Genomic DNA, 13879 nt, shown 5'->3' with positions numbered 1-13879 from the left:
GGGGGTGGGGTGAGTGATAATAATGTTTGTTTTCTTTTTGGGAGAAAGTTTCACCCTTCCACTTTGCAACCATTGCTTAGGTTGGGACCAAAATTGTTTAATTTGGTTTCAATTTGATGGATTGGATACGAGTGGTCCAGTATTCAGTTGAAGTGGTCGGACTTGGCCCTGAGTCATTACCGTTTGAAATTTGGAGGATACGTTGACTCGCTTATGGAAAGTATAGTTGGGAGTTGGGACACCTTGATATAATTTCAAGGGATCGTTTTCTTTAGACATGTAATAAGTACAGTTGGAAAATATTGATATGATTTCAGTTTCATTTTATACATATGATAAGTTTGTTAAAGCAACATTAAAATATCATTTTAATTCTGTTATTACAAGTTCATTGACAATGTACATAAGTTCTACTGTTCGGTTTCATTTTATACCCAATAGGTTCACTATAACAACAATAAAGTGTCATTATAATTATACTACAAGCTCATTTGACAATATACATATTTGTGACCGTAGGTATCACCAAAATCACACAGCTGTGTAGACCATGATTCACTGTATAACAATTTTGGAAGGTAGCACGAGTGTGCTTTGGCGAGCCATGTGGACTAAGCCCGGCCCACATGAGAGCCTTGCTCAATAGTTATACCATGGACTCGATCCACCTTGCAATGTGGACACATCATAATTTATATACGGAATGTTCACAATTTGAATTATGAACATTTACTATGTAAATTGTGTATTTTAGATCCGAGTCCACAGAATAATTTGCTGGCCTTGCTCACATTTCCTCTTTGTTTCACATGTAATAATGTTACTATCCATGAGGGTTGAATAGGATAAAAATCTTTTATTTTTACCATAGATCTTATGACCATTTTCAGACATAGGAGGAACAAGGGGATCAGAGGAATGAATTGTGGCACAACCCAACATAATCCATCACAAAAAACCACCTACAGAGGTTCCCCTTTTCCTTTATTGAGATAATAACCCATTTTTACATTATTTTCTGGAATGATACATACATTTGTTGTGACACAATTAAATCCTAATAATAACTGGGTGAGCATGAGAAACAATTACAGCCATTCAGATCATCCATCATCAGAGACAGTGGAGTTAAGCAACCTTAACTCCACTTGGGCGTTTCCCTTCCATGGCATCCTTCTTGTTGCGGCAATCAGTGCAGAGGAAAGGACCTTGCCATGGCTTCGAGCTCGTGGAGAAGATGGAGCCAGCATGCACGGATATGCCTTCGCTCGCACCAAGGTCGACTTGGCAAACCGCACATATGAAGAGACCAGACATCGATGGACCATTTGAATCTTCGCTCCCCAATCTGCCAAAACCGGGAGACAAAACATGATCGATGTTTTTCTCATTAACATGACTAACAACCAGATAGGTTGAGAAAGTAGTAATAGAGTCAGTAGCATTAAAAAAAAAAAAAAAACATGACTGACAACCATTGGCCAGTCGTGAAAGTGTTGCCAGGGTATTGGACTTAGCCCTTCAAGTCTCTGTCCAACAACCCCTAGCGACGTGGTGCTGGACTTGGCCCTTCACCGGCCAAATACTTACCACCCAAAAACTATAATTCGTAGCGAAGGCACAACTTTATTTGTGGGTACTTTAGGTCTCCGACTAACAAATCCCCTAGGCACCTGGTGTTGGATTTAGCCCTTCACGGGTCTCCACCCAACACTATTAAAGGTCAAATATCAAATAGTTGCTATACGAAAAACATGTTATTGTTCTTCAATATATCCAAGCCAAGTCCAACTGCTTGTTTAGGAGCCAATAACGAGCATTTCAAATTCCGTACATAAGCAAACATACATAGGGCATATCAATAATCAATACGAGGTCCATTTCTTGTGAGTTCCCACGTTAAAGAAAAGCAGAAAACTAACCTTTCGGCAAGCATTGCAGACCCCTCCTCGAACAATTCCTCCACTATACCAACAGCTGACAGCTTTTTCGAAGGTTTAGTAGCAGATTTCTTTCTAAATAATAGTGCTTGAAGCTTATTATACTTCTTCGGGGTAATTGAAGGCTGCACAACGGTTTCAGGGGGAATTATGTCGACTACTATGCAAGTCGTGTCGTCCTTCAAACCACGTGTCCTCAACGCTTCCTGGATGAATGCAGAAATATATCTTTGGTTATAAGTTACTTCCCGCTATGACACTATGTTTATCATAAAACATCGTCCAAAACAAATGATGCATGCTGGAATTCTCGATTATTGAACTCAAATACCTTGACCACTTGACGAGCTGCAAGCTCTGCAGGCAATCCCCGAGAAGATTTAGCAGCCATCTCCGAAGACAATGCATCCCAGATTCCATCAGATGCTATTATTAACCTCCCGCCTACATTTGATAGCTTTATAATTTGAAAATAAGAAATATTAGGAGCGAAGTCAATTGCAAATGTGTATGTAATCGGGATATTGGTAAGGTGAAGAAATCACGAAAGCATGAATAATGTTGGGCAGATCAGAGACCGGTGAAGGGCCAAGTCCAGCACCCTGTCTCTCGAAAATGTCAGGTACGGATATAAGGAAATAAAGTTGCGCCTTTGCTACTGGCTATAGCTTTTGGCGTAGTGGTAAGCACTTGATCCTAACAATAAACAATTTACCTTCACTTGTTTAACATATGGTACGGGAACAATGAATTCTCCGACATCCATGTCCCCGATTGATCGTGAAAGGCATAACCCTCCTGGCCAACAACGAAGAGGACCCACCTCAGCACCACCAAAAATGCTTAGCCTCCCTACTTCACCCCCACTAGTCGTGACACGTTCCCTTCTGCAATCAAAACAAAGGCCATGAATGTCCGGCCCAAAAACGGGTGGCCAAATGAAAGGCATAGAAACAGGCACTTACTCCTCTGCGTTTTCCTCGAGCCTATGATCTACAGTCAATATTGCAACATCGCCTCCTTGAGTGTCTAAAATGCAGCGGGAATCTCCAACAGATGCAACTGTCACAGTCCAACCATCAACTATTACAAAGGTCGCTGTGGTTCCAGAAGTTTGCCCTGCAATGAGTTATAAGCACATGTAATTGTAGCTCTATTGGAACAAATACAGTATATAAAACGCAAAAATTTTGAATCAAAAGAACAATAAGAGACAAATTTCATGCCTCTCCTCTGGAACTCCTTATCGGTTTTCACAAAACCAGCAACAAGTGCCCGAGGCAAAGCTTGAAGCCACTCATCCCGGCCTAGCCCTCGTGGAATGGCACTTAAAACATGAACTAATAGATAGTCCCTCGAAAATATCGCCGCTGCATTCCCATTGTGCCCATCAAATATCTGAGAATTAAGAAAAAGAAAACAATCATCATATATGGCAAATAGTCCAATGTTCTCATCAACCAAATGCCTAAACAGATCCCAGAAATGGTCAGAATTGGTGATAGATATCGCAAAATAGAGTGAATCTTTGGAAGATTCCTCAACGGGAAAACGTTGCAGACAGCAATCAACATACAACAGTAAAGTTAATCAATTGGCAACCTCCAAATGTAGAATTCTACTTGTTGGGCGGAGGCATGAAGCCTTTCGAAACGTGGCGCTAACTGCTATGCATATATTAGGAAATAAAGTTGTGCTTTCGCTACTAGCTATAGCTATAACTTTTGGCGTAGTGGTAAACATTTTATTCTAACACTACCCAATCTAAAACAGAACTTTGTAATTACACTAGGGAAAACGAAGGAGATCAACACAGTATAACAATATAAGTTCTTGGCAAGCTACAAATATAGAATTCTACAAGATATCTTAGAACATTACGATTCACATACCGCGAACACAGAGAAAGACGATGAAGGGTTCCCAGGAACTCTCTGGCAATCTGTCTTCATCATGAAAAAATCCTCCCCCTTTTTGGACTGAGCAGCACATCCATACCTCACAGTTGGCTTTTCCATTTTCTCATTCCTCATCTCCCTACTAATCAGAGCAGCTAATGGGACAAGATCATGATTATACCTATGCCTCTCTTCCCTTGACCCCATCTCTTCTCCCACTCAAACCCTACCAAAATCCCCAAAACTACAAATTTTTTCACTAAAACAACCCTTCAATCTTTACATCTCAGAACCTCCATCATTTCCTCCACTCCACTGCACAGAAACCAAGCCCTGAGCCCCTGAACACTACTCAACCCAATTCACATTTCTCCACAATACATCACTTCTGCACATACCCATTCCAAGATTATCTCAGAATTCCCCCAAAAAAGCCCTAAAGTTTCAAACTTTACACCAACAACACTAAGAAAGCCCCCCAAAAATGTGATCAAAGTTCAAGCAAAAGAACCTTAAAATCTCCAAACAGAAATCAAGCAAGAAATCAGAGGCATACTTGAAATACTGTTGAACTAACTACTAAGTTGACATTTATGATTTTACCCCCTTGCAAAGAAAGCCAAAATGCAGATCTGATAGTGACAGCAAATTGGGATTTCACTCCCAATTCTTAAAAAACAGAGATATTCAGCTTAAAAGAATAATAATGAGAGTAGTTCAACAACAAAAACGCGGATTGATGACGAGGATTGAAGTGTAATGAGGCAACATGGAATCCCCATTACTTTAAAAAAAAAAAATTAAAAAAAATTAGCGAAAGCCGACAAACATTCTAGTCTAGAGAAACATCAGATGTGATGAATTTACAGGAAAATGCCCAAAAGACAGCACGAGGGGCGCCACCGGCGGGGGAAACAAGGAGTGAAATTCACATTCCATGAGAGAAAAAAAGAGAAGTTGAGTGGCCTTTTTCACAAAGCTCTCTCGACTTTTTCTTGGCTTTTGGGCTCTAAATTGGAAGACAGAATGTAAAGTGAATTTGCTGACTTAAGAGAGACAGTGAGAGCTACTGAGAGTAACGGTTTGTTGAGAGTTTTCCCATCTACCCACTTCAAAGCTTCAATGCTTACAAATGTCAGATGAGCAACATGGGCAAATCGTCAAAATTACTGTACTAAATTATGGATGATGATTGAGAATTTGAGATTCGGTTTTTTTTTTTTTACTGTTTTCTAAATAGAGTTGATAATTCCCGTATAGTGATACTCAAACATTTAATTCTAAACTTCCAATTTAATACCCGTGGTAATTTAATTTTTAAATTTAACTAGTCATGGTCCTTCCGATAGTTTATGTAATGGAAAAGTTAGGATCTGGTTAAAATTATGAAAGTTGAAGGAGCGTAAGTAGTTAAATTTAAAAGTTAAAGCATCACGGATGGTTAAATTGAAATTTTATGATTAAACGTGTCAATGTCACTATACTCGGAGAATCCTAGCTGGTATTCACTCTTTCTAAATATTATTACTCCAAGTCATAGTTAAAAAAATCGCTAGACTCTCATTGAGTGAAATAACTCATTTAAAAAAACAATAGATAATCGGCCTATTAGGTAGCCTAGTCAGTGCCTAGGAGGTTAGCACCTAAGCGGCCTAGTCGACTGGCTGCCTAGACCACATGTTATTGTAATACGCTAGGTGCCCGGTCGGCGCTGATTAATCAGTGCCTAAGCGAGAGTTTTACAACATTGCTCCGAATAATCAAGAACTAAAGAGGTAAATCACGAGATTATGTTTTAACTAATCTAGAAATTTTTTTTTTTTTATTGTACTTGATAATATAACAATTATCAAGTAGTCTATTATTATATAATTGGGGAATAATAACAATTAATTAATTAATAAGATGATAGCTCAAAGCCAACAACACTACTTAGCGTGTTCTGAATGTCACATAAATACTGAAAGCTCAGTGATTGAAATGTTGCCAGTTGGATTCCTAATTTTGGAAGTCATGAAACTAATCATTTAGAAAGAAGAGATACCATCATCATGAAATTAGTACCTTGTGTTGCATATTATTCTTAATTTTTTTTTCTTTAAATTCTTTTTGGGATAAGTTGATAATTTGATTTTAAAAAATCAAAATGATAAAAATATCATTAATCCATCAATTATTATATATGGTCCCATTGAAATAAATTTTGCATGATTATACCTCAACGTTGTTAAAAAAAGCTGGAACATAGATAATTATTTTTAGGCATTATTTTGAATAAGGTCCACTACTGACTTATGCAGGATTAAAGTAAATTCATTTTCGGTGAGACATCTGAATTTTGTTAATGGGTGATTTATATAAAAAGATAAATTTTATATATTTAAACATTTAAAATAATTAATGGGTGAATAAGAATTTTTTTAAAAAAAATATACTCATAAAGTGAAAAAGAAAGAAAGAAAAAAAGTCTTGAAAAGGCTTGATGAAGTCTTCCTAGATGTTTTACCAAGTTTGATATATAGATTCAATATTATGGAAGCATGGGTGAGGAACATGACACAACTTTCAACCATTAATTACTGACACAACATTTACATGGTTCATACTTTCAACCTTACAATTATACTAACAGTCCAACAGAGAAGGAGAAAGGTTGGTGGCGGCGGGTGTTCATTGAATTGGATTGTCTAAATGTGTTGTTAACTTCTGACCAGACCTTCCTTGAATTATTCTTATACTAGTTCCATCATCAATGAATGTCGTGTTCTATCAAGACACTATGAAACAATGTCCTTTCGATTTATCCATCAATCAACGAATCTGGTAGCTCACTCACTTGCCTGAGCTTCAGATTCACAGACTGGTAATTCTATTTAGAACCTATTCAACACTTATTTCCGTTACAGTAATATATGATATTGCTTTACTTTCATAAAAAAAAAAAATATTAACAGTCTAACATCTTACCAACTGTTCGAAACTATTGGGTTAGGGGAGGGTAATTTCGATTCATCTTTTTAGAATTTTACCTAAATTAAAATGCAATTCCTAGACTAAAAATGCAAAAGTAAAAAGTAAAAGAAAAAAGAAGATATTTTAGAACAAGCTAGGATGACAATTCAAAGTCGTCACAAAGGTAAACTGAAGTGGAGTGTGTTCACATGCCCTGTGAGAGGCCAGGGTTATCTAGGGAAGGAAACCTGACAAATATGTTGGATCAATCGAAAACACAATTTCTATATTTTCCAACCAAACAAAAAATAAAATGGAGGACATTTACTAAAACAACTGTTGATCTTGATAACTCTCTAGGGTACACCTTCATTTGACCCTACACCTAGTCATGCAACAATCAAACATTAGACAATTAGACACCTACCACCCAAGGCCATCCACTCAATGTTTGCAATCTTTGGGTTGTCAAATTAACACAAATAATTTTGATTAACAAAAATAATTTGGGCAATGCCAGGCCGCTATCGGTATCCCATTAGATTGTAGCTCATTTATCAATAGCAAATAAATTGGGCTGGCCTGGACCTGGGCCTAGTTGGATGAATGCAATTGTTATACAATGAACTATGGTCCACATAGTTGCATACATGGATCATAATTTTAAAACGTCGATCATTTTTTTAAGTTTAATAAAAAAAGATTACGACTGTTATGCTTAATTAATCTTGTATTTATGATGTGTTCATAATGAAATGAAATTATAGTATATCTAAAATGAAATTGAATAATATGTCTCACGTATGGAATGTATATTATCAAATGAAACAGTAGTTGAATTAGAATAATATTTTAGTTGTGTTGTAATGCAACTATAGTATATCTAAAATGAAACTGAATAACATGTCTTATATATTGAACATATATTGGAGAAATTTATCTCAAGATGTTGCAGGAAATGATAATAAAAAAAAAAAAAAGAAGAAGAAAAGCGCCCTAGTGCGCATTTTGGTGTACTTCGCGCCCTGACGGACGCGTGTTCCCCACAAGCCCATTGGAGCGAGTCAAAGTGGCCGCCCGCCTTTTAAACAACTATATTGTTTTTTTTTTTAGGTTATCAGAATTGTTTTTCTTTTTCTCTCTTTCCTCCTATATTTTCTTTCATAATCACACTTACAAAAACTTCTAAAAAATCACAAAAAAAACTCTACTATTACCGATGTTCTTATTACATGTACAAATTTTATTAAATAAAGAAAAGTGAAAGAAAAAAATAATTACCTACTTTTTTTTTTTGTTTAAATCAATTATTTAACCCTTCAATTAATAGTAAAAAATAGAATAACAAGTGAGTATTATTCCGTATGAACTCTGGCATGTTCGAGAAAGCACTGCCAGCGCCTGGAATAATCTGGACTGTTGATCTTCGCGGGAAAGAATTTAACTGGCTAACCGAAACGTGAAGAATATCACTGAAAGTACCAGAAACCTCCCCGCTAACATATAAATACCGACTAGGTCCCTTCCCCCCAATTCCAAACCAGACCGATCGAGCACAATCAAAGACAGCCATTACCGACGACAATAAGCTTTTCTTTTCCGACGCATAAAATTAGTTAATCAATACTCACTTCCGATGACAATGTCGCTGATTCGTAGACTCTTCGGCGGCCGGAGAAACGACGCCGTTTCCACCGATCCCGTCTCTCTCGACATTTGGGATCCATTCCGCGAATTCTCGCCGTCGTTCCCGATTTCCGCCTCCGGAGAGGCGGCGGCGATGGTCAACACGCGCGTGGACTGGAAGGAGACGCCGGAGGCGCACGTGTTCACGGCGGAAGTCCCCGGCGTGAAGAAGGAGGAAGTGAAGATCGAGATCGAAGACGATCGGATTCTCCAGATCTGCGGGGAGAGGAAGGTGGAGAAGGAGGAGAAGAATGACAGGTGGCACCGAATGGAACGGAGCTCCGGAAAGTTTATGAGGCGGTTCAGATTGCCGGAGAATGTGAAGATGGATGAGATAAAGGCGTCTATGGAGAACGGAGTGCTTACTATTACTGTTCCTAAGATCGAAGTGAAGAAGCCTGAAGTGAAGTCCATTGAAATCTCCGGTTAGATAATATAATGCATATGATCGAATATAATGCTGCAATATTAGACTACTGAAAGTATGAATTAGCCTTTGTGTGTTGTATGGTTTGTAACTTTGTATCGTGTAAGTTGGTGGAAGAGTGTTTGAAGTGAATAAATTGTGTGTTTTTTGTTTATGTTTGGAGTGTTCTATATGCGTCGAAAATTAATATCACTATATATATATATATATATATTACTATATATAAATTATAATACATAGAAGTTATCATAGGTTGAGATAGCTTAGTTGGTAGGTAGTGGTGGTTGTTTACTATGAAAGGTTTAATGACCAAACCTTGTTACTTACATAGTTTATTGCAATCCTAAATACACTATAAAATTTGTTTATATTTTAACTTTATTTTTCTCCTAACACTCTTTGAATATATAATTATATTTTAATTTTATTTTCTTATTAGAATTAAAATTGTAATTTGTGAGATTTATTCATAATTCTAATTGTATATTAATTATGAAATTTATAATGTATTACATGTGATAAAAATTATTTAAAGTGATTAATTAATTGATAAGAAATGTGTTCTGTAATTGAATTATGAAAATATTTTAAAAGAAAATTTTATTTTTTATTATTATCTAGTCAATGTAATATTGAAATTTCAAATGTGCTTTATTGTATTTAAATTCTTGTAGAAATACTCAGAGTTGATATAATTAAAATAAAAACTATTTAGGATTTAGGAATGTTTTAGGAATGTTGTATTAATAGGAACGATAAACAATTTATTTCAACAATTTCGTATTCTATCATAAATATTTATATTTTTTTCATCACTAAACAAAATTTTTAGCTCCGCTTGTAATCTTGTAATTACTAAGCCGGCGGGAGGAGGCGGCATGCACTGGTTATCATGGTCTAGAATGTGTGTTCCGAAAAGTTGTGGTGGTATTGGCTTCAAACGTCTTCATGAATTTAATGTAGCACTCCTGGCCAAACAAGGTTGGAGGTTTTTAAATCACCCTGGTTCCCTAGCTGCTCGGTTATACAAAGCTAGATATTTCCGTGACTGTTCGTTTTTGCAAGCTAAACTTGGTGCTAATCCGAGTTATGTATGGCGATCGATCCTTGCTGCACAAAATCTTTTACAAAGGGGTTGTTACCGCAGAATTGGCGATGGAAATACAACTAGTATATGGGATGATCCCTGGTTGCCTGATAAGGAATCCCCTTTTCTTGCTACACCTCGGTCAGCCCAACATGGTTCTGCGACGGTCTCGGCATTAATCGATCCTGTAACTACAGATTGGGATGTGCCACTGCTTAAGGAGTTGTTATGTGACAGGGATGTTGCTCTTATCCTGAAAATCCCCATATCCCCGTCGTTTAGCGACCAGTGGTGTTGGAGAGGTGATGTCCGGGGAATTTATACGGTGAAGCATGGTTATAGAATGCTGATGGAGAATGCGGTTAATGTCCCTGCGCAGTTCACTGCATGGCGATTATTGTGGAAGCTCAAACTTCCGCCGACAGTTCTCAATTTCATTTGGAGATGTGCCCGTGACATTCTCCCCACAAGTACGAATTTAGTTGGTCGTGGTGTTAACATTGCTCCCTTATGTCCATTATGCCACTCATATCAGGAAACACCATTACATCTTTTCAAGTATTGCTCTCACACATGCAGGTTTTGGGACAATATTTCTGATCTCCCTCAGGTACAGCCAACTGATGATTTTGCTGCATGGCTTTCAAAGGTGGTTGAAGGAAGAAACGATGAAGTCATCCGCGCGTGCATGGCGTTGTGCTGGTCTATATGGAAAGGTCGTAATGATATGTTGTGGAACAATAAACCTTGGACACCTAGTGAAGTGGGGCGGCGGGCGACTGTTATGGCTGAGGAATGGAATGCTCTGTCTACTGCCCCAGGTAATCCATTTATTACTGGTTCAGAACTTGCGGATGACCCTGGAATTGATGATAGAGTATCTATTCATGTAGATACCGCTGTCTATCCAAATAAAGATGAGGGTTTTGTTTCTGCTGTTGTGCATGGGAGTGATGGAGGGTTCCTGGCTGCTCGAAATTGCTCAGTGAGGAGTCTTCGGGACCCTATTCTTGCTGAGGCAATGGCGGTTAAAGAGGCCCTCTCTTGGGCGAAGGATCGTGGTTGGCATAAGGTGGTGTTGTACTCAGATTGTCAGCTTGTTTGCAACCTATTGGAGAGCTCTTTGCCTAACAATTCATATGTTGGTTGCATTGTTCGTGACTGTGTTTCTCTGAAACGTTTCTTCGATGATGTTTCGTTTCATTTTATTTCTAGATCAGCGAATACGTTAGCTCATGTGCTAGCAAGAGCTACGGCTTCTCAGTCTGGTCCTCGTATTTGGCTTTCTTCTTTCCCTGATTGTATTCAGCATTTGCTTTTGAGTAATTAATATACTTGTGGCTTTGGTTTTCAAAAAAAAAAAAAAAAAAAAGTTAACAACTTGATTAACTTGGTAAGGATAGTTCTGTAGATATTATTTTTTTAAGAATAAATATAATCATTAAGAATAGTCTATTCTTAAAATTGATATTTAATTTCAAAAGCTAAACGTGTTACTAGTGAATGATATGTGACAATATTAGTAAACGGGAATCCCATCCACGCATGGGCACTATAGTAAAACTCCGTAACCACTTTTAACATGTTTGCCTAATAGATTTTGTGATTGTCAATGTGTTAATTTGTCCACGTCGAAAATGTAAAAACAAAAAAGTGGTAAACATTCAAAGAAACACACTAAACGTCATCTGTCAAACCACATTTACGGATAACGTTGTTGACCATTGTAACGTTAGTAAATAGCAGAAATCAATGTCCCACCAGGGGGTTCGATCTTGTGGCCACCATTTAAAATGGTGTATAGTACCATTACACTACATAGCAGTTGGCTTAAAATTTTCTAATATATTCCTGCCATATGTGTAAACAATAACAATATCATGCACAAACGCAAATATAACAGGGTCTTAGTAAATAACTGTTAACTGATAGCTGTTAGTTGATTGAGTTAGTGTTGATTGAGTTAGTGAGTTTGACTAGACGATAGCATTTTCTTTATTGTAGAAAGATGTTTGATAAATTAGCTATTAATTACAAGCAAAATGACTTTCCCAAATAGCTTATCGAAAAAACTATTTTGAGCGAGCCTCGATCCTGCCCCCTCTAACATAGGGTGCAACCAAATGCCACTATCGGATGCCACTAGACCACAAGGTCATTGACACAAAAAGTTGTTTAATAAAACACTTATATTGATTGTTTAATCAAATTAAACAACTAATAATGATCAAATAAGATAAAATTGACTTGATCCTATAACTAAATTGCCTCTCATAAGTCATAACTGCTACCTGGCCTTGAACTCTTTTGCATTCTTAAAAGTGTTCAAACTTATGCGGAGAAACATCAAAAGTCTAATAATCATTATTTATAATATGTTGTTGACATGAACAACAATTGCATGTGCAACCACATGCAAAACATATACTTCTTGGTAAGTGTTAACCATTTGACCAACTAACTATGAAATTAACATTAAAAGAACTTAAATTAGTAAAATAAGGTAACATTTGTAGAAATGATATAATTTGATAGAAATAATATTTTTTTTAAATACATATATGATACATAATATACATCATAAATTCCTCTCGTATTCATAAAATCTATGAAAATTTTAATTTAACAAGATTCTATAGTCATTTTCCAAAAATATTTAGATCCAGGCGTTCTAAATCTACAGTATTATTATATGATAATTTGGTGCAACTATAAATTTACTTAAATATATCACTTTCTAGATGAACATATACAAGACAAAATTCTTTAAGAAATTTTAGGAGTAACAAAATTTCTTTAATATATTTAATTTTTTTGTTTTGTTTTGTTTTGTTTTGTTTTTGATTTTTTTGTTTTTTTTTTCTTATCCCTCAGCTTGCCCCGATAGCTCTATCGATGTCGAGGAGTATTGCTAAATTAAATATATTTGGTCCAAGTTGGAGACTTCAACTTATAATAATAAATGGGACCTATTAGGCATTTATTAATTTGACATATTAGACATTAATACATAACACATATAAAACTCAAAGAGATAGACTAAACGTGATTGGTCCAAAAACATTTTATGGATTACGTTGTTGACCTTTGTAACATTAGTAAATAGTTATACGTAAACTTTGTTTGACCAATCCGTAAAACAAATTGATGAGTTCACGTTGCGTTTTGTGCAATTTTTTTAAAAAAATAAACTTTAGTGCAATTTAATTAGAGAATTGTTACACATTATTTTTGTGTTATTGATACCACTTTTATAAAGAGGAAATGGCCATTTTTTCTTACCCCTGAAAGAGTTGGTCAAGTGGACTGAGCATGATTTTCGTACCTAAAGATCACAAGTTTGATTCTTACCAACATTCTCTTGGAGAGCAACACTCACTCGGATAGTGGTAGCACGTGCCCTCTTAGAGTGCACCACTCACTTGGATAGTGGTAGCAGGTTTTCCTCGTGACCTCATCACCCGAAAAATAGAGACACTTTAAAAAAGAAAAATTCTTTGCAAATACTCTAAGTGGTCGAAAATGTGATAAAAATCGAAATTTCTGACAAAAAATTAACGATTTCAGACCACTTTATGTTGGTAAGAAAATCGATTTAACACCCTATCACTACCCCTAAAGTGCCTCACATAATTGAAACCTTTTAACTCTTGTGTTTTCTAATATTCAACATGTTAATGAAAATACTAACACTATGATCCTAACATGAGAGCATAGGTTGGGTTTAAGTTTGTGTTAAAGATAGGAGAGCAATGTAGCAGTAGTATATTGAAGAAGAAGGATAGAAGGTTTTGAGTAATTTGGATCTCTCAAAGTTTAGAATAGAATGAATTTGAATCGATCGCTAGTTTGTTTATAAAAATAATATTTACACTTGCTATTCTAAGAT

At 36.3% G+C, this 13879-nt stretch overlaps 3 protein-coding genes across 3 annotated transcripts in view; 2 read left to right on the top strand and 1 right to left on the bottom strand.

The window, feature by feature from the left end:
• LOC116004732 (glycosyltransferase BC10) overlaps positions 1 to 117 on the top strand; it is a 2225-nt gene extending 2108 nt beyond the window's left edge. Inside the window, exon 3 of the mRNA XM_031244894.1 lies at positions 12 to 117. Coding sequence (XP_031100754.1) covers positions 12 to 117 — 106 coding nt within the window. The remainder of the gene's footprint in view (positions 1 to 11) is intronic.
• A 742-nt stretch (positions 118 to 859) lies between these two features.
• LOC116005247 (probable protein phosphatase 2C 15) lies at positions 860 to 4948 on the bottom strand. Its single transcript, XM_031245510.1, has 7 exons — positions 3833 to 4948; positions 3167 to 3338; positions 2906 to 3059; positions 2656 to 2827; positions 2272 to 2397; positions 1923 to 2146; positions 860 to 1348 (listed from the first exon to the last, which is right to left on the bottom strand). Exons 1-7 carry the CDS (start codon positions 4043 to 4045, stop codon positions 1129 to 1131), a joined length of 1281 nt encoding a protein of 426 aa, XP_031101370.1. The 5' UTR covers positions 4046 to 4948; the 3' UTR covers positions 860 to 1128.
• Positions 4949 to 8249: 3301 nt separating this feature from the next.
• LOC116004244 (17.8 kDa class I heat shock protein-like) lies at positions 8250 to 9057 on the top strand. The gene has a single exon (XM_031244209.1). It carries the CDS (start codon positions 8427 to 8429, stop codon positions 8904 to 8906), a length of 480 nt encoding a protein of 159 aa, XP_031100069.1. The 5' UTR covers positions 8250 to 8426; the 3' UTR covers positions 8907 to 9057.
• The last annotated feature ends 4822 nt before the right edge of the window (positions 9058 to 13879 follow it).

This window comes from Ipomoea triloba, chromosome 14 (genome assembly GCF_003576645.1).
Source record: "Ipomoea triloba cultivar NCNSP0323 chromosome 14, ASM357664v1".
Taxonomy (NCBI): Eukaryota; Viridiplantae; Streptophyta; class Magnoliopsida; order Solanales; family Convolvulaceae; genus Ipomoea; species Ipomoea triloba.
Note: the sequence above shows the minus strand (reverse complement) of the source record. Positions and strands in the feature narration are given on the sequence as shown.